Raw genomic sequence first — 23,794 nt, 5'->3', positions numbered from 1 at the left:
TGTGTGTGTGTGTGCATGTGTGTATGTGTGTCTGCATATTTTACATTTATTTGCTTATTTATCATCATTGTCTTTTTATCTTATTATCATTATTATTATCTTTTTTTCCTTTAATTTAAATAAAAAATTTTCTCTTTATTTATTATTATTGTTATTATTATTTTTTTTAATATTCATTACCCCTTTTTCCTTTTTTTTCCAAGGCCTGAGTAAGCGATTTGGGTTACGCTGCTGGTCAGGCATCTGCTTGGCAGATGTGGTGTAGATTATATGGATTTGTCCGAACGCAGTGACGCCTCCTTGAGCTACTGATACTGATATTGATACCTCTCCCACTTTTCTCCTCCGGACCTACCATTCCCCAGCACACCCACGAAACAATACAAACAAGCTTTACTCCCCTTTGTTGACAGGTCACTTCCGCAGCCAGCTGCTGCTAATAGTTTTGGTTGTCTGATAATGTGGGGTCGATATCACGAGAAGCTGACTGCACTGTAGGCTTCTCTGTCTTCGTTCAGTCATGGGGAACTGTTTTACTTGGTGCTGTGGTTTGCTGGATAGCAGGAGGTAAGGAAAACGAAGAAACTTCATTTTTTTAAATAAACACCTAAGCAGGAAGAAGGAAGGAAAATCTAATCGCCGCGTCATGCATCGCCGTACGCACTGCATCAGTTCGAGTTTGTCGACTTTTGGTTTGGCCATTTCACAAAACGACACTTATTCAGTTATTGTGTATTTGCTTCCCCTCTCTCCCCCACCCCGCTTTCTAGAGCCCATACGTCCAATGTCTCCAACCGAGCCAACAAGACCTTAAGCCTACTCAGACGGAACCTGAAAGTATGCTCCCAGCGCATCAAACAGCAAGCCTACAAAACACTGGTCCGCCCAACCCTGGAGTATGCCAGCTCTGTGTGGGACCCCAATACAGAGAAGGACAATAACAAACTTGAGGCAGTACAACGCCGGGCTGCTCGCTGGAAAACATCCAGTGTGCAAGACATGATAGAGACTCTTCAGTGGTCCCCCCTCAAAGAGCGAAGGAGAAAGGCAAGACTGGTTAACTTTTATAAGTTCCATAGCGGCAGTCTTATCATCAACACATGCCACAAGCCCTCTCAAAATCCTTCAGCATCCACGGGGACCCGAGGATCGCACCCAGCAGCGTACCACCTCTCCAACTGCAGGACGCTGTACAGACAAAAATCTTTCTTTCCCCGAACCATAACAAACTGGAACAGCCTTCCTGCTGAGATTGCCCTCAGCCCAACCCTGGAAGGCTTCAAATCCCGAATCTGATCACCTCCCCCACCCCCACCCCCATACCTCCCCCCCTCCCATCCCCTGGCCCAGCAACCTCTACCTCAGGAAACCTCAAAAACACGCAAACCCCCCTTATAGTCTACAGAATCTTCACAATGATGAAGGCGGTAGCCAAGGGAAAGAAGAAGAAGAAGTATGTTTCCCTTGATACAGAAATGTTACTACATTAATTCTATCATCTATGTCATGTTGGTGCCTATTGTATCAGTCATTCAGTTTGAATAATATTTTTAGAATATCAGACCATGAGAGTACAAGAAATTCAATGATGAAAATTTGTAAAGACCACTGTAATAGTAACCTAAGGAAAAATTTGTTAGCTAATAGAATTGCACATATATGGAATGCACCACCTATTGAAACTAAACTTGCACAAAATACTAATGTGTTCAAAAATCTCCTTGACATGAACATCAATTTAAAAGAAAAATTTATTGACTTTGACGAGTGATTTACAGTACGTGTAAAAGAAAACATATATGTATCCCACAAATAAAAGGAGACCGATATTGAAGGGGACATAAAAAAGGCCCTGAGGCCTAGGCAGTCAAATGCCAGTCCCTACACTACTAGTAATTACTACTACTGCTACTACTACTACTACTACAGTACTAGTACTCTTTTGCATCGTTACTTGCAGTACAACAAATTCTGGTGTGTGTGCTTAGTTTCTCCTCTTCTTTTTTTTTCCTTTTTTTTTTTTTACCACCATACATATGCCTAGTATTGTGTAGTGTAGACCCTGTTAAGGGTGAGGACTGGATGAAAAATTAAGCAAGTCAGTGCATATTCTACCAACAACCTCCCTCTCTCTCTGTCCCTCTCTCTCTCTTCGTCTGATACCAACGTGGTGTGCAGCTTCTCCAAGTGTCAGTAATTGCCAAGGTTGGCAGCTGGACACTGCCGGAAGAAGAAGAAGATATCTGTTTTCATAAGAAGTAAAGAAATTTTTCCTGTGTGTGTGTTACCTTACATGTATACACACACACGCACACACAAGCGCGCGCGCGCACACACACACACACACACACACACACACACACACACACACACATGTATCTCTCTCTCTCTCTCTCTCTCTCTCTATATATATATATATATATATATATATGTTAGTGTATATATGTATTATGCATTCTCCTGCAAGCATGCATTTGTTAAGGTAGAACTAGAAGCATTTTCTCAGAAGTGTAAACCAATTATACATATCCCAACTCAACATTCCTCACTGGAAAATATATTCTAATATGTAATTCATTGTCTGATCAAATCATCAATAGAGACAACACAGAAAGTGGGTTACATTTTTTTTTTTTTTTTTTTTTTTAAGAGAAGACATCCTGTTCAGTCTATTGAAAGTCAGTGTATGTGTGTGTATAAGGGGTGGTGTTTTGTGAGTCAGTGTATGTTTTCTTTTTCTTTTTTTTAATTAAAAAAATTCTAAACTTATTAAGGAATACTGAGAATAACAATGCTTTCACTTTTCAGTTTCAATCTGTGATTCAGTTTTGTTACAATCCATTAATTAGTGTACTATAGTGCATTACATCATCAACAGCAAAAAAAGATAATCAAGAAAAGTACCACAGAGATAGGCCAGAGAAATAGTGGTAGGACCAGTTGTTTTGCATACAACAAAAATTACAAATGTATGATTGGGCGATGCATGGGGGAAATATTATTAGATATATATATATATATATATATATATATATATATATATATATATATATATATATATATATCTTGAATAGTTAATTCAAACCAATACAGTGATTCAGTATAAGCAAATCACATGATTAATTCCATTTTACATTTCCTAACATAGTATTTGTGACTGTTTTGCTAGACAGTTACTTGGATTGTTTAGTCGAGTTCACTCACTCATTTCTTCACTCATGCAATGGAAGTTCTTGAGAAACCAAAGTGTTTGTGGTGCTTTGATTTAACTTTTTTTTTAAAGTATATGAATGCATATATATATATATATATATATATATATATATATATATATATATATATAATATATATATAGAGAGAGAGAGATCAATTTGTACATTATGATTATGATTAATTTGATGATATTTGACTTCTTTTCTTTGTAAACAGGAGGAAATATTTGAAGACAAGGTACCATGTGGAAGGAAACCAGTCCATTGAGGTATAAAATTTTTATCAGTTTTTAATTATGTAGAATAATTGTTTGTTGATGTTTATGTAATGTGTGTATGCATATGTGAAATCCTGTTACTGTGTTAGCTAAGTATAATAATAAATTTTTTTTAAAATTAAAGCAGTGTATGAATAATCTTTGGAAGATGCGGTAAAAGTTGCACATGATGTGGCATAGGTATTGATTGACAAGTTCAGTAAAGATTTTCTGTGTTGCACCATTAGAGACTGTTGTTTCAAGTGTTTGTTTTTACTTGAATGGTAGCTTTGGTAAACTTAGTCATGATTGCAGTCTTTGGAGTGCTATTTTCTAAAATTAGGAATGGTAGATAGTCAGAATAAGTGTAATTAGTGGTTGAATGTGCATTTACATCTTGTATAACATGATATTATAATGGAAAACACTGAAACCCCTAGGTAATTTTCTCACACATTTTTGTGTGAGCTTAGTTGAGTTTCTCTGCAACCATAGTGATAATTTTTATGTGAATAGTTAAAAAATCCTATAAACAGTTTATGTTTTGGTGTTGTCAATAGAATGTGTGTCTATATATATTATATATATATATATATATATATATATATATATATATATAGATAGATAGATAGATAGATAGATAGCTAGATAGATATAGATATATATATATATATATATATATATATATATATATATATATATATAATTTAAAGCGTGTAACTCATAAAAGTTGTGGCTTTTACAAAGAGAAATTTATACTATTATAGTCAGCATAAGATTTTTTTGTTGGTTTTTTTTTGGTTTTTTTTGTTAATAGGCTGATAAGCAACTTTGAAGATGTGTGAAAAGGCTGTTTCAGAAGTGCGATTTGCTATTACATTTCAGGATGCATCAGATGTACGTTCAGATTTCTTAATTTTCCACAAGTTGACACAGGTGTACTTTTTTTGGTGCGTGTGTGTGCTTGCTTACCACCCTGAGTGGAACTGAACATATCAACAGAAAACAGAACAATATTCTTGACAGATTATTGCATCATTCATTAATTATTATTGATCACATAATTACATGTTCGAATGGGCACTGTGGCCGAGTGGTTAGAGTGCTGGATGTCAGTCTTGTGACAGTTAATCTGACAATAAATGGTTTCAGTCAGTCAGTGTGTGTGTGTGCATGTGTGATATTGTCACCCTACACTGGCTGTGATGTATAAATGAATTTTCTATGAGTTTTAGCTCTCAAGACATAACTCCATATTTCCCCATTTTCATTGCTTTTCTGTGTTTTATGTTCAACGTAACATTGACATTTGACAGGTATAGAAATGTAAGATATCCAAATAATATAAAGCTCACAGTTGTCTGCAACTTTTTCAAGCTAAAGTAGTAAAGTACTTATTGAGAATGCAGAACACTCAGACTTCAAATGACAGGTCGAATTGTATAAAGGCTGTGAATAAACATGCCATTAATTATGAATTTTGCTGTGCTGTGTGTGTAACGTGGTAAACACTTGGCACAATGTTAGGCAGAGACCACACATTAGTCGATGGCTGTCTTTTACTGTTATTATGTTGTGTCTTTCCCATGCTGTGAACCTCCCTCCCACTCCCTTTCCTCCTCCCTATCCCCTCCTCCTTGTCCTCCCCCCCCCCTCTTCCACCACCCACTAAGTCATCCACCTCCAGCTAAGGAAAAACCCCAACAAAAATGGTGTACACATGCACTTACGTTTTGTGTGTGTGTGTGTGTGTGCAGATGTATTGCGCACATGGCTTCATGTCAGTTAGTATTACTACGGACTTCATATGTAACTTTTTATAACCTTCTGATCTAGAATGTTTTTAGAACACCCAGTAACAGTTTCATATGGCCATATATAGGAAAACTGCCAAGGAAGAAAGAAGAAACACATTAACTTTGCTGTTCTGCTTCTGCTGATATCAAGAAAATTTGAAGAAGAAGAAAAATCATTCTCAAAGAATTTCTTTTCTTTTTTTTTTTTAATCCAAATTCTTTGTTCCATGCAGTTTTGGTGATTGTCATTTGAACCAAATTGAAAACAAACCTGGGATTGTATTTTTTTTTCTTTTGCTTGTTATTTTGTTTCTTTTTTTACAGTGCTGTATTTGTTAAGGGATATGAATGTTATTACATATTACCTGAGTTCTCATTGTTTTGATATTTGAGGAAATGCTGTGATTCACTGAATGTATAGTTGTGTGTTTCATTATATCTTTATGCTTATGGCTCATATGACTTGTGTGTTTGTCACATTACTTATCTTTATGCTTATGGCTCGTATGATTTGTGTGCATGTATGTATACATTACAGATAGATAGAAAGATATCCTGTCATGAGATTGTGTGTTATTTTGTTTATTATCTGTTTCTGTTCCTCACTCCATCCTTCCTCATATGCCCTTATGGTGGTTGTGTATAAATATAATATACAGTGCAGTTATGATGAATTGTGTGTAGTGTATGCATATTTGTGTAAATGTCTCTGTGTGTATGCGTGATGATTGTGTGTGTGAGGGGGGGGGGGGGGGGTAAATTCTATCACAGGAAAAGACAAGAATGTATACATAATTACAAGTTTAAGAGTGGTTGCATTGAACTTAGACATTTAGTGTTCAAACTTAGTAATTATCTTTTGTCTCTTTTTCAGTTTGAAACCTTAATGGATGAGGTAAGTTAACATTTTCTGTCTCTGCCTGTGACCAAGGTATATCTCATTCTCACTCTCAGACTGTGTGTCTGACAGTCTGCCTACCTGTCTCTCTCTCTCTCTCTCTCTCTCTCTCTCTCTCTCTCTCTCTCTCTCTCTCTTTCGACAGTTTGTGGGTTCCCTCTCACTCTCTCTTGAGTGGGTTCATTTGTGTGTGTGCATGTGTGTGTGTGTGTTTGTGTGTGTGTGTGTGTGTGAACTGGTGGGATGGTGTTTGATTGCGACGGAAGGACTGTTGTTTTCTCAGGGTTTTTTGGTTTGTTTTTTTTTTGTATTGTGTGTGTGTGTTTCATGATTTTTTTTTCTTTTCTTTTCTTCTTCTTTTTTGTGTGGAATGGCTGTGAATGGTGAAATAATGGTCTATTTTGATTGTGTTGTTGTTTTTTGTTTGTTTGTTTTACTCATTTTCGCTTCTTTAGCTTTATTGAATTATTCCCTCTTTAGGGCGAGGGCTGGATGTGAAAAAGTATGTTACTTGCTTATCAATTATCCTCGATAATAAATATTTTGTCTTTGTCATTGTCTTTCTCTCTCTCTCTCTCTCTCTCTCTCTCTCTCATTATTCCAGTTCAGATATGATGTTCCAACCAGTTGGGTGGTTCAGTTAATGAATTAGATTTATGGTAGACTTGTATGCATAGTAATGAATTTTTATTTTGATCGCTCCAGAATAACGTTTGATGAAGATAGCTAGACAAAATTTAGACACAGCAATGATTGTCTCAGTCCTTGGGATGCAATGTTCAGTGTACACCTTGCTATTTGTTTCTTTCTATGTATTGGAAATGTTCTTCTTTTTCTTTCATCTTTTGTTCCTCCTTTTCTTCCTTTTCCTTTTCCTCATTTTTTCTTCATTTATTCTTTCTTTTATTCAAGTTTATTTGCTTGATGAATTTATTTTTTGTTACTTGTTGGTTTGTTTTTGTTTACTTAACAATTTAGGGGAAAAAGACAAATACTGTTTAAGTGCAGATTCTATATTTTTACGTCAGTCACATGTATTATGATACTTCACACAGATTTTTGAAGAACTGCTTACAAAATCAGTGATTTCATTTTTATTGATTGATTTTTTTACAGGAGAGCCCTCATGATGAGATGAGCAGGTACTGTATATTAGTTATTACTATTAAGTTGCTTTAATGTCATTATTTTCATCTAATATCTCATTGCCATTATTTGTAGTATGGTACATGTCTCAGTGTTCACTTTCAGACGTTGTCAGATTAGGGCATAAAAACGAAGAGTAATCGTGTCTTTTCTTGCATGTGTGTGTGTTAAGTGTGTTGACCAAGTACTTGAGCAGATTTGTTTTATGGATATGGAATGTGTGTGTGTGTGTGTGTGTGTGTGTGTGACTGTCAATGGCTTTTTTCTCCATGGATTTTTTATTTTAAAAGAATATTTTCCACAGAAAAATCCTTTTAAGAATAATTGTGCTTATGCCAATTTATCTCATGTTCAGTATAAGTCAGAGTGCTCACAGATAATGAATGAAACAGCTCATTTGACAAGGCATTCTAAGCAAAATATATACAAATTTATCAGTTAACTTTCACATATTTGTATTTTGTTTTTTTTTCGTTTGTTTGTTGTTTTTTCATAGGGTTCAGACTTGGGAGTTGTTAGCAGGGTATGTGAGTGGGTGAATGTGCAACTTGGTAAACTTCATTGTGTATGTGCTGAGCCATCTGTAAGCTGCTTTAGTCATGTCTTTCTACAATTCAGTCTGTTACGGATTTTTTCTGTACATCAATTGTGTGCGTGTGTGTGTGTGTGTGTGTGTGTGTTACGTCCACCATACAATGTTCATGTTCATACTTAAAATGCATGTGATGTGTGGGGTGATGTTTATCCTGTGCACATTCTGACTGATTTGAAATGTATGTTATGGAACTGACTTTATTGGGCATCACGCAAGAACTGTTCCCAGTTGGTGAGAACAATAGGAAGAACAAAAGGGAAAAAGTAGCAGCATGCATGCAGTACCTTTAGCACACCTGATGACTAACAATGTAAAAGTGTGATTGTGATGGACATGCCGACCAGAGGACAGCTAGAGCTCTCTGCAGGACCCTTTACAGTCTCTACTTCCTTGGGCTTGGTAGGTGGGGAACCCCCTGCACCCTGTACATAGGTTCTGTTGTACACATTTTGGTTTCAGTCTTGTTGTAGATACACTGCTGTGTTGCGCTCTCCTGCTGCAGTTCAGCGTCTACTTCAGTTCTTCTGATATGGTCATGCAGTGTCTTTCCCTGGGGATCGTCTTTCAGTATGATGGTCTGTGTTCCTGAGGACATGTAGTCACTGAATGAGATGTTTTGTGAACAAACACGTGGTCCATGATATAGGATGTTCTGCATAATCCTTTGTTTTGTTTTGTTTTGTTTATTTTTAATGATAGTACATCAGTCCCTTTTTAGAACTGTTTATCGGGAGGTCCATTTGTTTGAACGAGATCAGAATCAAGTGTATGTCAGTGAGATGTATGATTCATCCACTTACCTGCAGATGTCAAATTTTATTTGTATCCCTCTGTATACGGTCACATGCTACTGTGGTGATGTCAGCTTTGTTGAGAGGACTCGGAACAGGCTTGTGAGTGTGCATATTTGAATATGTGTGAGAGCATGCATGTGTGTGTGTGTGTGTGTGTGTGTGTGTGTGTGTTTATGCAAAATCCTGAATCAAGAAAGACATTGTACCAACAGGTGGAAAACTTCTGAGTATCCTGTACAAATACACATGTATCCAGTATCAGTTGGATCTAGCTTCAATGTTTCTTGCAATAAAAGTTTCTGAAATGGAATTCTGGTACACTTCAGCAGAAAGGATAGAGGGAATGTTAGAGGAATAACTTGTCATTGGAGTTGCATAGCTGATTCTGTTGTGTGTTGTGTGCTTGGAAACAGAACGTCTGCATGCCACAGTGTTTTGTTTCCAGTTCCAGTCACTTGCATGTGCATCAGACAGTGAATCACTGATGTTTTCTGTGACATAGTTTCTGTAAAAGAAAACAATGATGCATGCATTTCTTGTATTTTTCAATGATTTCCACTGAAAGTAACTTCAGAACCACTAGAGCAGGCGCAGATTTCAAGAATGGTCCCTAGCATACACAGAGGATTAACCATGCTCTGTGCCAATGAAACGCTTGTAGAGAAATTGTTTGTTCAAAAAAAAGGTTTAAATTTTCTGGCAGACGCAAAGGGAGCTTAAGTTACTTTACCTGTTTTACAGTTAATCCTTTCACCGCCAGTCAGTTTAGAGTGCAAAATTCCCTTGTGCTACAAACACAGAAAATATGGTGTCTAATAATAGCTGGGGGATTCCCCCTGCTATGTGTAGAAAATATGGCCTGTCCGACCACTGAACATTAAGAGCAGTAGGTTCATGGATAACAGACCCATGATCTGGTCACCCTTCAGTGACATAGGTCCTCAACCTAGCTGCTGCATAAATGCGAGCTTGGCAGCGAAAGGGTTAAACATTTTGAATGAATGTGCCATATTACTCATTTTATTGATAATTTGTCAGAAATTAAAAAGAAATTTGACAGTCCAAGAAAAGAAAATATGATGATGTGGTTGAAAGGCCTGACACCAAAGTGAAAGAAGTTAGGAAACTGCTGGGGACTTATGTTTGAGGTTCTGAAGTTAATTTCCTATTATGGTTTTTTTTTTCTCTCTCTCTGTGTCGCTGAGTAATGAGTGATGTTGTGGTGTGAGCTGATTAGTGTGTGTGCAGTTGCTTTGGAATGATTGTGATTTTTATCTTCCTCTGCCAAGACTGCTCACTGACCGTGAGAAACAGTTGCTGAAGTCGCGGCAGTTTGATGTCATTGTGCATGAGCAGACGGAAATTGATAAGGAATTAGATCACCAGGTATGTTCAGTTCTGTTTTTTTGCAGTGGTAAATGTTTTTAAAATGCTTTAGCCTTTCATTCAGTTGTAGATATTTATTGATTTTTTTTTTCAGTGTCGTAAATATTGCAAACCTGTGTAAGTATGGTGGTGTTATCATTGGCTCTTTTTGTCTTTTTAAAAATCTGTGCTTTAAGTCAGTGATGTATGCAGTTGTCAAAAAATGTGATTGCTGTTAAAATCTACCATGCAAAAATATAAAAAGCTGTAAAAATCTACTGCACTAGGGTCAAGACAGGAAGCAGAAGACGTTCTCCTGTGCAGAGAGAAACAGGTGATAACGTGTCCCAAACTTTCCTCAGTGGAGTACTCAGATGGGATCATCTAGACATTTAAAGTCCCTCAGTAGTCACTCTACAGTTGTTGTTGTTGTTTTTTTGTTTGATTTTTTAGCTAAGCCTTTCTATGAGGTAGTGGATGGGGCAGAGAAAGAAAGAACTGGTGAGAAAAGTACCACAGGCTTCATGGGTGACCTTTTGTTTTTGTGTTATCCATACAGAGTATGGAGGAACTGGCAGAGTCTGTTAGGTATTAGATGTCTGATCCAGTGTTCACCAGTGATCAGGGTTCGAGGCACTGTTTTGACATGGTGTTGTGTCCTTGGGAAAGGCACTTAACTCTGATTTTCCTCACTCCACCCAGGTGTAAAGAGGTACCTGACTTTGGCTGGGAAATGTTGAACTGACAGGAAGGAGAGGATTTGGCCCAGTAGATACAAATTCACTTTCCCCAGTGGTGGTAAAAGTGTAGGACCTTTCATCTTTATCCTTGGCAGAGTTGGGATACAGTGTCTTATGTTGGCAGTGCAGTTGTTATGATGATTTATGTTGTGAGCCAACAAAGTCAAGATTACCATTGGGTTTTTTTTTTTAGCATACCGACCTTGCAGTTTTAACACTTTCTTTGACATAGGCCTAGCCTTGCTTTTATTATTTATTATCAGTTCTACGTATATATGTTCTACGTGGCCATTTTATACTCCAGTTTGAAGAACAAAATTGCCAATGTTCCCCCCACCCCCACCCCACCCCCCCAAAAAAAAATTATGCAGCTTTTCCTAACACTACAATGTTTGTTTTTTTGTTGTTTTTCATTTTTTTTTTCTTGTTATAAAAAAAAGAAGAGCCTTGCTTATGCTAGTTTCAATAGAAATGTGAATTTTTATCAAGTACATTAGTAATGAATGTATTTTTGTCTTTTTCTGTCTATTTCTCTCTATGTGTGTTTCTCAGTCTCTTTTTCTATGAATGTATCCCATTCTCTGTACATGTGTTTGTGTGTGTGTGTGTGTGTGTGTATGCACGCGCTAGCGTTTAACAGATAATTATCAAAATAATGACTCCAGTTTAAGGTGTGAAAACATTCCCTGATTGTTTTGAAAAACAGTTAGCCAACTCTGATAAAACGGAAAGTGATTTAAACTGATCCTTGGTTTTTCTATGGAGGTTGGAAAAAACAAAGCTGAAAATGATTTTCTTTTCTCAATATTGTTACTTGGAAAGTTTCCTTTTTTACTGCTTGGTTCCATAAGGAAAAAACACGGTGATTCTGATGGTGTCACAAAATGGTGTTACTGTTTCTGCATGCATGTCATAAACTGTCGTTTTACTTTTCTCTACACAACTGCACATTATGAGCAAATGCCTGACTGTTCAGAATTTGAATATTTTTGAACGGAGTGAGAACACTGGTCAAAATTCAGAGTTTGATAAATATACGATTTTATTTTATATTTTATTATTAACCCTTAAATTGTTCCCAGCACAAAATATGATTATTTTTTCAGAATATTTTATGAAATGGCATATTGGTAAATGATTGGTAAAAGTTAAAGATTTCTGCATGCTACTGTTTGGTGTTTTTTGTTGTTGTTAGATTTTTTGTTTAGTTTTTTTTTTCTGCCCCATTTTCCATGCCTGTCTTGCCATGGGGCCTTATTTTCATGCTGCAGCCTCATCCCGAATGTCTGTGAGGCCACTCACCAAAATGTCATCCCCAGTATCACCGCCCATATCATTGAGGCCGCTCACCAAAATGTCACTCCCAATATACGTGAGGTCTCTCACCAAAATGTCACCCCCAATATCACCCCCAAATATCTGTAAGGCCACTCACCAAAATGTCACTCCCAATATACGTGAGGTCTCTCACCAAAATGTCACCCCCAATATCACCCCCAAATATCTGTAAGGCCACTCACCAAAATGTCACTCCCAATATCTGTGAAGCCACTTACCAGAATGTCACCCCCAATATCTGTGAAGCCACTTACCAGAATGTCACCCCCAATATCTATGAGGCCACTCACCAAAATGTCACTCCCAATATCTGTAAGGCCATTGACCAAAATGTCACCCCCAATATCACCCCCAAATATCTGTAAGGCCACTCACCAAAATGTCACTCCCAATATCTGTGAAGCCACTCACCAAAATGTCACTCCCAATATCTGTAAGGCCATTGACCAAAATGTCACCCCAATATCTGTAAGGCCACTCACCAAAATGTCACCCCAATATCTGTGAGGCCACTCACCAGAATGTCACCCCCAATATCTGCGAGGTCACTCACCAGAATATCACCCCAATATCTGTGAGGCCACTCACCAAAATGTCACCCCAATATCTGTGAGGCCGCTCAAAAGAGAAACCATGCTTTACCATTGCTGGCATTGAGTGGTGCCTTCCCTGATTCAGCACTTGCGAGACATGTACCTGTTTGCAAAAGTAATATATCAATGATAATAATCATAGAACTTAAAACATTTTCCCAGTCATATAATGAAAAACATAGCTGTCACATTCTCACATGATTATTGCATTCATCTTCATCTGTGCAGTGTTGTATCAATGATCAAACTTAGGCAAACACAACAGCACATATTTCACTGCAATGCTGTGTGTAAACAGCTGGCGGAGCGAGAAGAGGAGCTAAAACGGGAAGAGGAGGCTTACATTGAGGCCAAAAGAGAGGCCGCCCGCATCGCCAAGCTCCATCGAGCCAAGGAGAAGGCAGCCAAGAAGAATGCCACAGCCAATGGGTCAAGGTCCTGGCTGGGGGACGATGAGGAATGGGAGGTGTAAGTTCTATCGCACTGCTCAGTTCAGTCACACACACATCGCTCAGTTCTGCGACACAGTTACACACATCGATCAGGTCTGTGACACAGTTACATAATGTCTTATAATATTGTGACATGGTTACAAACATTGCTGCATTGTGATTCACAGTGACACAGTCACACACATTGCTCAGTTTCTGTAACACAGTTAAACACATCATTCAGTACTCTGACACACACCTCACTCAGTTTTGTGATACAGTTACTCACGTTGTGTAGCTCTGTGACACAGTCACATAACGTTGCTAAGTTCTGTGACACAGTTACACATTGCTTATTTCTTTGACACAGTTACACTCATTGTGAAGTTCTGTGACACTGTTATGCTCACCATTCAGCCACTGCATTCATCATCACTGTCTGAGTCTCTGTGTGTGTCTCTCTTTCTCTCTCTTCCTCTTGGTCTCTTTCTCTCTGTGTGGAGGACATAATTCTTGTCTAATCAAATTCAGCACCAGCTTTGCACTCTGTGATACTGTTGCAGAGCAGGGGGAGAGGATGACTTTGAACTGTTCTTGGCCAATGTCAAGGCCAGATCCGTGGCTGCCAGAGCACAGGTCCATGCTCCAGGTCAGATTTCAGCTGAATAATGACAGGGATGTACATAATTATCAAAGGTCTTCAACAGAAATGATTGAAATGAACAGAAGAGGTCCAAAAATACCAGCTTTTCTCCAGATCAGTTTTTGTCAGAATGGTCTTGAGAACTAGAGAGAGGAGGTGGGGAGGGGGAGTAGGGGGGTGGAGGGATGATAGTGAGTGAGTAGGACGGAAGATAAGAACACATTGAGAAAGTCTTCATTAACTTTTTTATTATATTCATTTTCGAGACTTCTATTTTTGTATTCTTTATTTTCAAGACTTCCTTTTGATATTCATTTTCAAGACTTCATATTTTCATTTACATCGTGAATGTTCTCGAAAGTGCAGGAATGTTTCTGTTAGAAACATATTTTTATTGAGTGATTATGCTGTATACATTTTTATTGTAGCTGATTAACAGTAGACTTGGGAAAATTGTGTCGACCAAATTGGTTTTAATGTCACATTCATCTTGGTAGGAAGAGGACAAGTGTCTTCATTATGTTTGGCTGGGTCAGGACATTTGTACGATTGATGTCCATGTGGATGTACTCACCTGTAGCAGTTTGAGATATTTCATGGGTACAGTTTTATCTATTTAGCCTTTTTCACCCCACCTTTGTAGCCAGTGAGCTTGTGCTTAATACAGTTAGACAGATTGACAGATGGAAAGATAAGATAGATATAGTTTATACATGGGTGTGTGTAAGTCGGTTTGTGTCCCTCTGATTGGAGTACATGATTAAAGTTTAATGGGTGGTGTGCGTGTGTGTGTGTGTGTGTGTGTGTGTGTGTCCCACTGATTAACAGAGAACATAATTACAGTGTAGTGGGTAAAGCTGATCAAAAGTATATAATGTTGTTTGTTTACAGTGTGTTTGTTTTTATGGGAGGGGGGCACAGTTGTTGTTTTTTTCTGAGATGGCACTTGTTTACCAATGGACAGAATTTTACAAAAGACAACAGGCAGAATTATTCAGGATTACAGAGGACGATGGTTAACAAGAGGATATGCCTTGACAGGTGACAGTTGTTGACGTAGGGATGTCTTTCGATAGAGTATGGTTGTTGACAAGGGAAGATGTGTGTCAACAGTGGATGGACACAGTTCCAGCATTGGTATAGAGTATGGTTGTTGACAAGGGAATACGTGTGTCAACAGTGAATGGACACAGTTCTAGTATTGGTATAGAGTATGGTTGTTGACAAGGGAAGACGTGTGTCAGCAGTGGATAGACACAGTTCCAGCATTGGTATAGAGTATGGTTGTTGACAAGGGAAGACATTTGTCAACAGTGGATGGACACAGTTCTAGCATTGGTATAGAGTATCATTGTTGACAAGGGAAGGCATGTGCCAGCAGTGCATGGACAGTTCCAGTAGTGGTATAGAGTATGGTTGTTGACAAGGGAAGACATGTGTCAGCAGTGGACGGACACAGTTCCAGCATTGGTGTAGAGTATGGTTGTTGACAAGGGAAGACGTGTGTCAGCAGTGGATGGACACAGTCCCAGCATTGGTATAGAGTATGGTTGTTGACAAGGGAAGATGTGTGTCAACAGTGGACGGACACAGTCCCAGCATTGGTATAGAGTATGGTTGTTGACAAGGGAAGACATGTGTCAGCAGTGGATGGACACAGTTCCAGCATTAGTATAGAGTATGGTTGTTGACAAGGGAAGACATGTGTCAACAGTGGATGGACACAGTTCCAGCATTGGTATAGAGTATGGTTGTTGACAAGGGAAGACATGTGTCAACAGTGGATGGACACAGTCCCAGCAGCTCGGCCATGCTGACCAAGGAACGGTCCCTGACGGAAGCCTCCTCACTGGACTTGGAGTGGGACCATGAGGCCGGTCAGTGTGTGTGATGGACGTCAGCACGTGCACATGTCGCCAGTGCTCGGCTTTTGTTTGCCCTTTGTTGTTCAGTATTGTAGCTTTAGTCTTGTTTGTTTGGGGGGTTTTGTTGTTGTTTTTTAACCCCTTGACTCCTGAACCATGAAGAAATGTGATCAGTGTGGCATGTATTTAGAGTACCAGCCCTTCTTTTTAAGTACTTATAAGTGGTTTTGCTGAACGATAGTGATGGGATCCCAAGAGGAAGAAGTCAAGACTAAAAGTGTGGTGATTGATGTACTGACACGTAAGCTCAATCTTATCTCAGTCAACAGTTCTTCACTAACAAGCATACTCATCAGCAGTTGTCAAGGGGTTAAACAGAACACTGTGGATTCCAAAAACACTTAATGTTGTTTTTTTGTGTTTTTGTTTTTTACGCTTTTTAAAGAAGCCCCTGCCTGAGTTTATGGGTTGCAGGCTTTTTTCGTTGTTTTGTGGTTTTTTTTGTTTTTGTTTTGTTTTTTGACATACTGTTTTGCCTGCCCACATGTTCTTGAGTGGCTAAACAATGAAGCAGGAAAAAAAGCTCAGTGCAAGCAGTGGGTGTTGGATACAGACTTAGAGCTGATGAAGAAGAAAAGAAGCAACAGACACATGGTGGGGCTGTTGCTGGAAGGACATGTTGGCTGTCTCCACTGTCTGGGTCCATGACTAAGCAACTACTGTCATCTGCATGGGGCTTAGTAGCTGGTGTCCTGCGTGTGCTGAATTGGAACAGGCGCAACTGAACACCACCGAAGTGATTTGGCAGCAGTGCAGGGTCTCCTCTGGTGTGAGGCCTCCTGGTGACTAAACATCAGTGGTTCCCAGTGAACTGCCAATGCTGAGACTGTGGCAGGCGAACCTAGGATTGGCTGTGTATGGGGAACTCAGAATGTGCAGCAAAGGAGTAGTGCCACTGCAGTGGTTGCGGATGATGGAGACAGCAAAAAAAGGGGGAGAGAGAGAGAAAAACTGTTAAGGATGTGCACAGGTTTAGACGGGAACTAAAATAAAGATTTGGGCCATACATAGTAAACACAAGGGAAAAACAAACAAGAAATGCAGCAGTTCTGACAACCCATTGTATTGTATTGCATTGCATTGTATTATTTTGTATTGTTTTGTGGTTTTTTGTTGTTGTTGTTGTTTTATCACAGCAGGTTTCTCTGTGTGAAATTCAAGCTGCCCTTCACTGTAAGAGTGCATTGCCACAGTACAGCGCCACCTTTTTTTTCCTTTTTCCTGTCTGCATGTGTATTTGTCAGAATGTCTTTTTTTTTTCTTTTTTTTTATTAATCACCGTCTGACCCACTCCTGAGAAAAAACCAGTGTGACATGTGACGGTTTTTTGGGGGGTGGGGGGGGTGGGGAGCCTTGGGCTCTCAGTCTTTGGGTCATAGGTTCGATGGTGGTGCTTTCTGAATTTGGTAAAGCAGTGTGTTTTGTGTTCATTGTTATTAGTTTAGGATTTTGTTGGATGTTACACTTCATACATTCACACCTTAGCTTGATGTTGTGAACTGATGTGATGTTAGGTGATGTGATGTTGTCTGATGTTAAATTTCTGTTAGCTTTGTGTTTTTGCATTTTGAAACTCAGTGTCTGATTGGTTTTGTTTTGGTTTTTTTGCTTTTTCTTTGTTTTTATTGTAGATGGACATTAAGTGCAAGTGTTATGCAATACTCAGTTTCCTGGATGGTGGTGAGTATAAATGAAAGAACTTGTCTTTTTCTGTTGTTATTTGTTTGACACTGTACACTTAGGATACAAATCATGAGGTGATTAAGGATGTTGGTTTGAGTGTAGAGAGTGCAGACCTGTCTTGGAGTTAAGGGGAAGAACAGTGGTCAGTGCGTTAATGTGTTTGTGTCAATGTGTGTGGGTGCATGCACATGTATGTGTATGTTTTGTGTATTTTTTGTATTTTGTATTTCTTTTTAGCATTTTGTATTTCTCTTTTTGTCACAACAGATTTACAGCTATACTACAGCGCCACCCTTTTTTTTTTTTTCCCTGCGTGCAGTTTTATTTGTTCTTCCTATCGAAGTGGATTTTTCTACAGAATTTTGCCAGGAACAACCCTTTTGTTGCCGTGGATTATTTTACGTGCGCTAAGTGCATGCTGCACACGGGACCTCGGTTTATTGTCTCATCCGAATGACTATGCATATGTTTGTGTGTGTGTGTACATGCATGGGTGTGTGTGACTGTGTCCTGGGTCTGGCAATGAAAAGAGAAAAGAATAAAGGAAATGTAAATATATAGATAAGTCAGTGGGTGAAGGAAAGAAGAAGTAAACAAATGAATGAGATATGTGTCTGACAATCATTGAAAGACATGTTTGTATGTTAAATGACAGTGTAACAACAAATAGGAAAGAGAGAAATGGGAGTGAAACAAGTCATCATTTTAACACGTCTCATCTTTGTGTGTTGTAGCTGCTTAAAAACAAGAAGTCTTCTTTTGTAATTGTGTGTCCTTTTCAATGCATATGCATGTACTTTTGTTCTTTGAACTGCAGGTGTGTAGTGTGTGTGTTTTGTAATTGAAATAGAGTGATGTGTGCTGTTGGTGTATTTTTATTCACTGTGTGCATGAAAGTGTGGTGTAAGAGTGTGTGTGAATGACTGGAGTGAAAGCGCTTTGATTTGTCTGCACAAGATTCAGCGCTATGTAAATATTGTTATTACTATTATGTGTGAGCGTGTTTGTGTATTTTTGTTCAGTGTGTGCTTGAAGGTGTAGTTTGTGTGTGTGCGCGTGCATGTGCTTTTATATGAGATAGTGTGTGTGTGTGTGCTTTTGTTAGTGTGTCACTGTGCGCTAATGCATATACGTCTGTAGCTCAATGTGTGTTTGTGTGTGTGTTCGTTCTTTTGTTTAACGTCCAACCACAGTTGTGATTATTCACGAAAACCCATCCCCTTCCCATCCCACCCTGCCCCAAATCATCATTACTTTCCCCATTCCTCTCTCCTCAGTTAGCAAAATTAAAAATTAAAAAAGACAAAATGAAATGAACAAACTATTCAGCCAGTAAAATTACCACAAATTGCCAGTGGGGCTGAACTATTTCAAACACAAGTTCATTGTCATATAAAACATCTCTTGGAAGCAGATGGAACTGCAGATTTTGTATATGAAAGCGGTAGATAAATTTTTAACTGTTGACATTCATGTATGATATAAATGTGTGTGTGTGTGTGTGTGTGTGAGTTTATACGTCTGTGTGTGTATGTGTTTGTATGCGAACAAATGTGAACATATGCTTGCTATTCCAGTTTATTAGTAGTAACATTTCTGTCAGTTGAGGTGGTTTTTTGTTGTTGTTGTTGTTGTTTTGCGTCCCCACACCCACCTTCACTCCATTTTCTTCGTATTCACACACTTGTCCTCATCAGGTGTGGAGCCCGGTTTGCGCTCAGATTCCCATGCTGATGAAACGCTGGCAGAGGTTACCTCTCTTTACACCATGACGGCGGCCAGCTCTCTGCAGTCCGGTGACCTTGAGTGGGACCATGGGTTTGTCAGCGATGATGGCCTTGAACGACGGCAGCTTTTGGACAGTGTTGTTGCTCATGAACATTCCCTCAGATGATGACTGTGTTGTTTTTTTATGTAGAGAAAACGGGCATGTGCCTTATGTCTCCTTACATGCAAGGACAGGTTCATGTGATTGTGTAAAACGTTTATATGCCTGTGTAGTTTATCATGTTTGTGTGATTTATGTTTTTGCTTTGTTTTTGTTTCTTGTTTGAGGAGTGTTAGCACAGAGTGCTGGTGCATGTGTCAAATGAAATAGAATGATTTTGGTTATGCTGCTGTTTGTTGATTTCTCCGAAGTGAAATCAAAATTATTGTACTGGAGTGTTGTCCAATACTTATATATATATATATATTTTTTTTTTTTTAATGTTAAGACTTCTTTTATTTAAAGAAGAGGACAATAATGCACTTTAGAGCTTACTTTAGTTTCAGTTTTGTTTTGTTTGTCAAATCATTCCGTAAAGGACATTTTGCCAGACATCCAAGTTTTCTGTCCCTTTGATCTATTTTGAGGCCTTCTTCCATGGTTAGTTTGGTGTCCATCAGTTTTGGGGTTTATTTTTTGTTTTGTTTTTCCTTTACCCCCAATTTTTTTTATGCCTTCTGTATCCCCTCTTGCACCTGTCCTCCCCTCCCCTTCCCTTCGTTTAGCTGTGTGTGGTGTGTAGCTTCATCACTGATGGGACGGGAAGACAGGTCTGTTAGTTATATGCCAGACAGCGCAAGACTGTCACAGTTCTTGTTACAGTCAGCTGTGTGCAGACTCCCAACCATGTCACTTTGCAAATACGTTCCAGTTTTGTTCCCACAGATTTCCAGAATTACCTTCAGTAATTTAGCATCGGTCTTGCTCATCTGATACCGTTACCAATGTGACGGGCGCAATAGCCGAGTGGTTAAAGCGTTGGACTTGCAATCTGAGGGTCATACAATTTATTCAGTAGACATTATGATTAATATGCATTCAAAATGAAACTGTGGCAATCCTGTTTCATTCTGAGAACAGAAGAATGTGTAGAAAGAGGATTTAGTATTGGTTTGAGACGTATTTTCTTCTTTTTTTTTTCCAGTTAATGTGTGTGTGGTGCATTGAAAGATGTGTTGCAAGGTTTCTGACTAGATGCTCTGTTTAATGTGCATGCGTTGCATTTGTGGTTTTGTTTGTGGTGTGTTTGTGTGTGTGTACTGTATTGTTATGAAAGCAGCAAATTATGGTCTGTGATTTTCATGTTCAGTTTCATTACATGTTGTAATTTGTGTGTGTGTGTGTGTGTGCGAATTCGTTCTCTTTCAGTTGCTCTTTCTCATGTTCCCCACTGGTAATAATATATATAAATGTAGTTGTGTGTGTACTCCTTTTCAAAGAAGTCCTCTTGCAAGAGTATGTGTGAGTGAGATGAGAGTGAGTGAGGATGTGTGTGTGTGGGGTGGGGGCGGGGGGTTGGGGTGGGGATGTGTGAATGCATATTCAAAATCTACCATGAAACCCATTTGCAGTCACCAGTGTTCTTTACTGGAAACTTGGAAGCTGAGTCCTGTTGCCATTCCTGTGAACTGTTACACCAGAGTGTCTGTACTATCTCTGGATGCCATTGTAACCCTGTAACTGTTGCATAATGATAATCATAATAATTATGTATGAATCAGTGGGATGTTTGCATTTATAACATCAGTTATGTTTTCTTTCTTTGTAAGTTGTTCGGGTGATTGGAAGCTTTGGTATGGTGAAAATAATTTCTTTTGACAAGCTGTAGCTTACTAACAATATATTTTTTGAGTGTGTTTGAGTGATAAACCTTATCCATCCTTGTTTCACCAGTGGATTTTCAGTTTGAAGTCAGCTGGCAGTTTCAACCCTCCAGGTGTCTTTTTTTTTTCTTTTTCTTTTTTTTCTTTTTTTTCCCCCCCTTAACATTTCTGTGTTGCAGAGAAATCCCATTGATTTACTTCTTACATTGAGTGCAAGTGTTCGAGCGTGTGACATGTATGTCTGGGGTATTTATGCATGATATATCTTGGTAATTACATTCCAGTAGTTAGACTTAAGTTGATTATATTTTATTTAGATTTGGGAGCAACATATGTCATTTTGATCAATATAAGAATATCTCAATTTAATTACAACAAATTTTTTAATTTATTATCTAAATGACATATAGTTACCAACTTGCCATTGAACAGAAAAAAAAAAAAATCAGCAAAACATGATTCACTCCTGTGTTCACTCAGCATTAGCCATAAACCATGGACAATCCTGAAGCCAGTAACATACCAGGATTGAGGGCAGTTCAGCACATAGACCTGTATTGTTGTTAATGAAATACATTTGCTAATACCAGGATTGAGGGCAGTTCAGCACATAGACCGGTATTGTTGTTAATCACTTAATGAAATACATTTGCATAGCACTCAAACGTAAACGATTCACATTTGTAAAAGTTGAAATGTTTTAAAATTATACTTGATTCATTCTTTGAGGAGCAAAGGACTACGAGAAGAGAAAATAATGAAAAATAGAGGTCCTTGATTGTCTGGGCATCAAGACAGTCTTTTTGTGAGTGCTTTTTGGTGCCACTATATCTGGAAGGGGTTTTGTAGAATTGTGAACTTTGTGTTAACAACTCCTGAATAGAATCTCTCTTTGACCCAAAGAGTTTGAACATGACAGCACTTTTTACATGTATAAGGGGATTTGATTTATTTTTCAGAATGTTGTATGGCCTTCCCTTATGTCAGTAAATTACAAGCTTGTATATTTCAGCCAAGTAGCTTGCCAACAGACTGCAAACCTTTTGACAGGTACTTTGTAAGAGGAGGCAAAATAAAACAGTTCAAGTCATACAGTTAACAAGTGTTGTTGTTTTTTTCTTCACACACACACACACACATTCAAACACACATATACACACTTTTTTTTTCCCTTCAAAACAAATTACAGAGTAAATCTTTTGTTTGTAGACTGCTCAATGTTAAAGTCATTTTGATAAATGTGAATGTGGTTTTACAAATGCACAACTGTGTATGATTTAAAAAAAAAAAATTTGAATGAAACATTGTTTGATTGTTTTTTTTTAATTGTTTGACATGTTTCTCAGTTATTATTGAAGTGAAGCGTTGCAAGATTTAATTTGATGATTTGTTAAAACCAAAATGGACATTTCAAACAATCTTGCTTCAGTGCCCATATACAATTGCTGTGGATTTCTCATATAAACCAATAATGAATTAACATTCATGGTGCAAAATGGTGATGGGCTTTTTTCTTCCATGTTTGTTTTTCATATCTGCTGAAAAATTGCATTGCATGATGTACATGTATGTGATATTATGATGATGATAATGATGAAAAAAAAGAAGAAAAAATTAAAATTTATTTCTACCAAAGCTGGCTTTTGCAGAATATCTGTTGCTGCTGACTATTTGTCCACTGGATGAAGTTACATTTTTCATGCTTTGCATTGTCTTTCTCTTCTTCTATCCTTATCTTTGTATCAATCTGTCCGTCTCTGACACTCAGTGTGTCTTTCTGTATCTCAGACTTGTTTGTCTGCCTCTCTGCCCATGTTCCATCCTTTCAATAAGATTTTTTTTTAAATATATATATGTTCAAGCATACAAGAGCGAGACATATGACCAGTAAGAAGAGACAGATTTATATTCATAGTATTTCCTTATACACAGACAGAAACACAAGTTTTAAAATGTATGTCTGGTTATCATTTCCTGTTGCATTTACCATAAACTTATCACAACACATGAAAATGAGAATCAATTACAGTTCCTACTTGCCAGTGCGTAATATTTTATTCTTTGCTGTCTCTTTATTTATTGATTGTTCTTTTTATTCAAAGCATGGTCCCTTTCCCCTATCTTTCTGCTGTGCCCGTTGCTAAATTCAGCCATGTGTACATGTGTCTAATCCCTGACAAGTACGCTTGTCAGGGAAAGTTATCATCTCACTATGATATAGTTCAGTTCAGTTACTCGAGGAGGCATCACTGCATTTGGACAATTCCATATACACTACACATCTGTGAAGCAGATGCCTGACAAGCTGTGTTACCTAATGCACTTAAGTCAGACCTTGAGTGCATGCAAATATATTTGTTTTCCTATCAAGAGTTTTTGCCAGAGGACAATACTCTCGTTGACATGGGTTCTTTTTCAGTGTGCCAAGGGCAGCACAGGATCTCAGTTTATCGTATCATCCAAATGACTAGATGGTCAGTTTATTTTCCAGTCAAACTTGGGATAAAGGGCGAGAGTGGTTTTCAAACTCAAGATTCTCATGGACTCTCTGTACTGGCAGATGAGCGTCTTAACCATTCTGCCACCATCTTCTGTGATACGATAAAACTGAGCTTACAGGTCAGGATGTCAGTCATCGTTCTTTATTTGGATTTCATCTGGATCCTCTTGGGACTGCATTACTATATATATTCAGTAAAATCAATGACAAAATTAAAAAACTACACAAAAAATTAGTAGCTGCACTTTAGGTTCACGCCACACTGATCTCAATTCACCATGGTTCAC

The 23,794-nt window shown here is 38.2% G+C and overlaps 1 protein-coding gene and 1 long non-coding RNA gene across 3 annotated transcripts; one reads left to right on the top strand and one right to left on the bottom strand.

The window, feature by feature from the left end:
• Nucleotides 1-423: 423 nt before the first annotated feature.
• LOC143284049 (AP-1 complex-associated regulatory protein-like) lies at nucleotides 424-19,213 on the top strand. Of its 2 annotated transcripts, XM_076590659.1 has the most exons (11): nucleotides 424-567; nucleotides 3,430-3,481; nucleotides 4,355-4,366; nucleotides 6,140-6,160; nucleotides 7,280-7,305; nucleotides 9,988-10,084; nucleotides 13,033-13,202; nucleotides 13,729-13,814; nucleotides 15,590-15,685; nucleotides 17,365-17,413; nucleotides 19,114-19,213. In XM_076590659.1, exons 1-10 carry the CDS (start codon nucleotides 521-523, stop codon nucleotides 17,373-17,375), a joined length of 618 nt encoding a protein of 205 aa, XP_076446774.1. In that variant the 5' UTR covers nucleotides 424-520; the 3' UTR covers nucleotides 17,376-17,413; nucleotides 19,114-19,213. The 2 variants fall into 2 exon arrangements, with proteins under 2 accessions (XP_076446774.1, XP_076446783.1); XM_076590668.1 differs by lacking the exon at nucleotides 4,355-4,366.
• Nucleotides 19,214-20,306: 1,093 nt separating this feature from the next.
• LOC143284063 (uncharacterized) lies at nucleotides 20,307-22,749 on the bottom strand. Its single transcript, XR_013055483.1, has 2 exons — nucleotides 21,624-22,749; nucleotides 20,307-21,559 (listed from the first exon to the last, which is right to left on the bottom strand). It is a non-coding gene; the product is annotated as an uncharacterized LOC143284063 (long non-coding RNA).
• Nucleotides 22,750-23,794: the final 1,045 nt, after the last annotated feature.

This window comes from Babylonia areolata, chromosome 1 (genome assembly GCF_041734735.1).
Source record: "Babylonia areolata isolate BAREFJ2019XMU chromosome 1, ASM4173473v1, whole genome shotgun sequence".
NCBI lineage: Eukaryota > Metazoa > Mollusca > Gastropoda > Neogastropoda > Buccinidae > Babylonia > Babylonia areolata.
The sequence above is the reverse complement of the archived record's forward strand: the minus strand, read 5'-3'. Positions and strand labels throughout refer to the sequence as shown.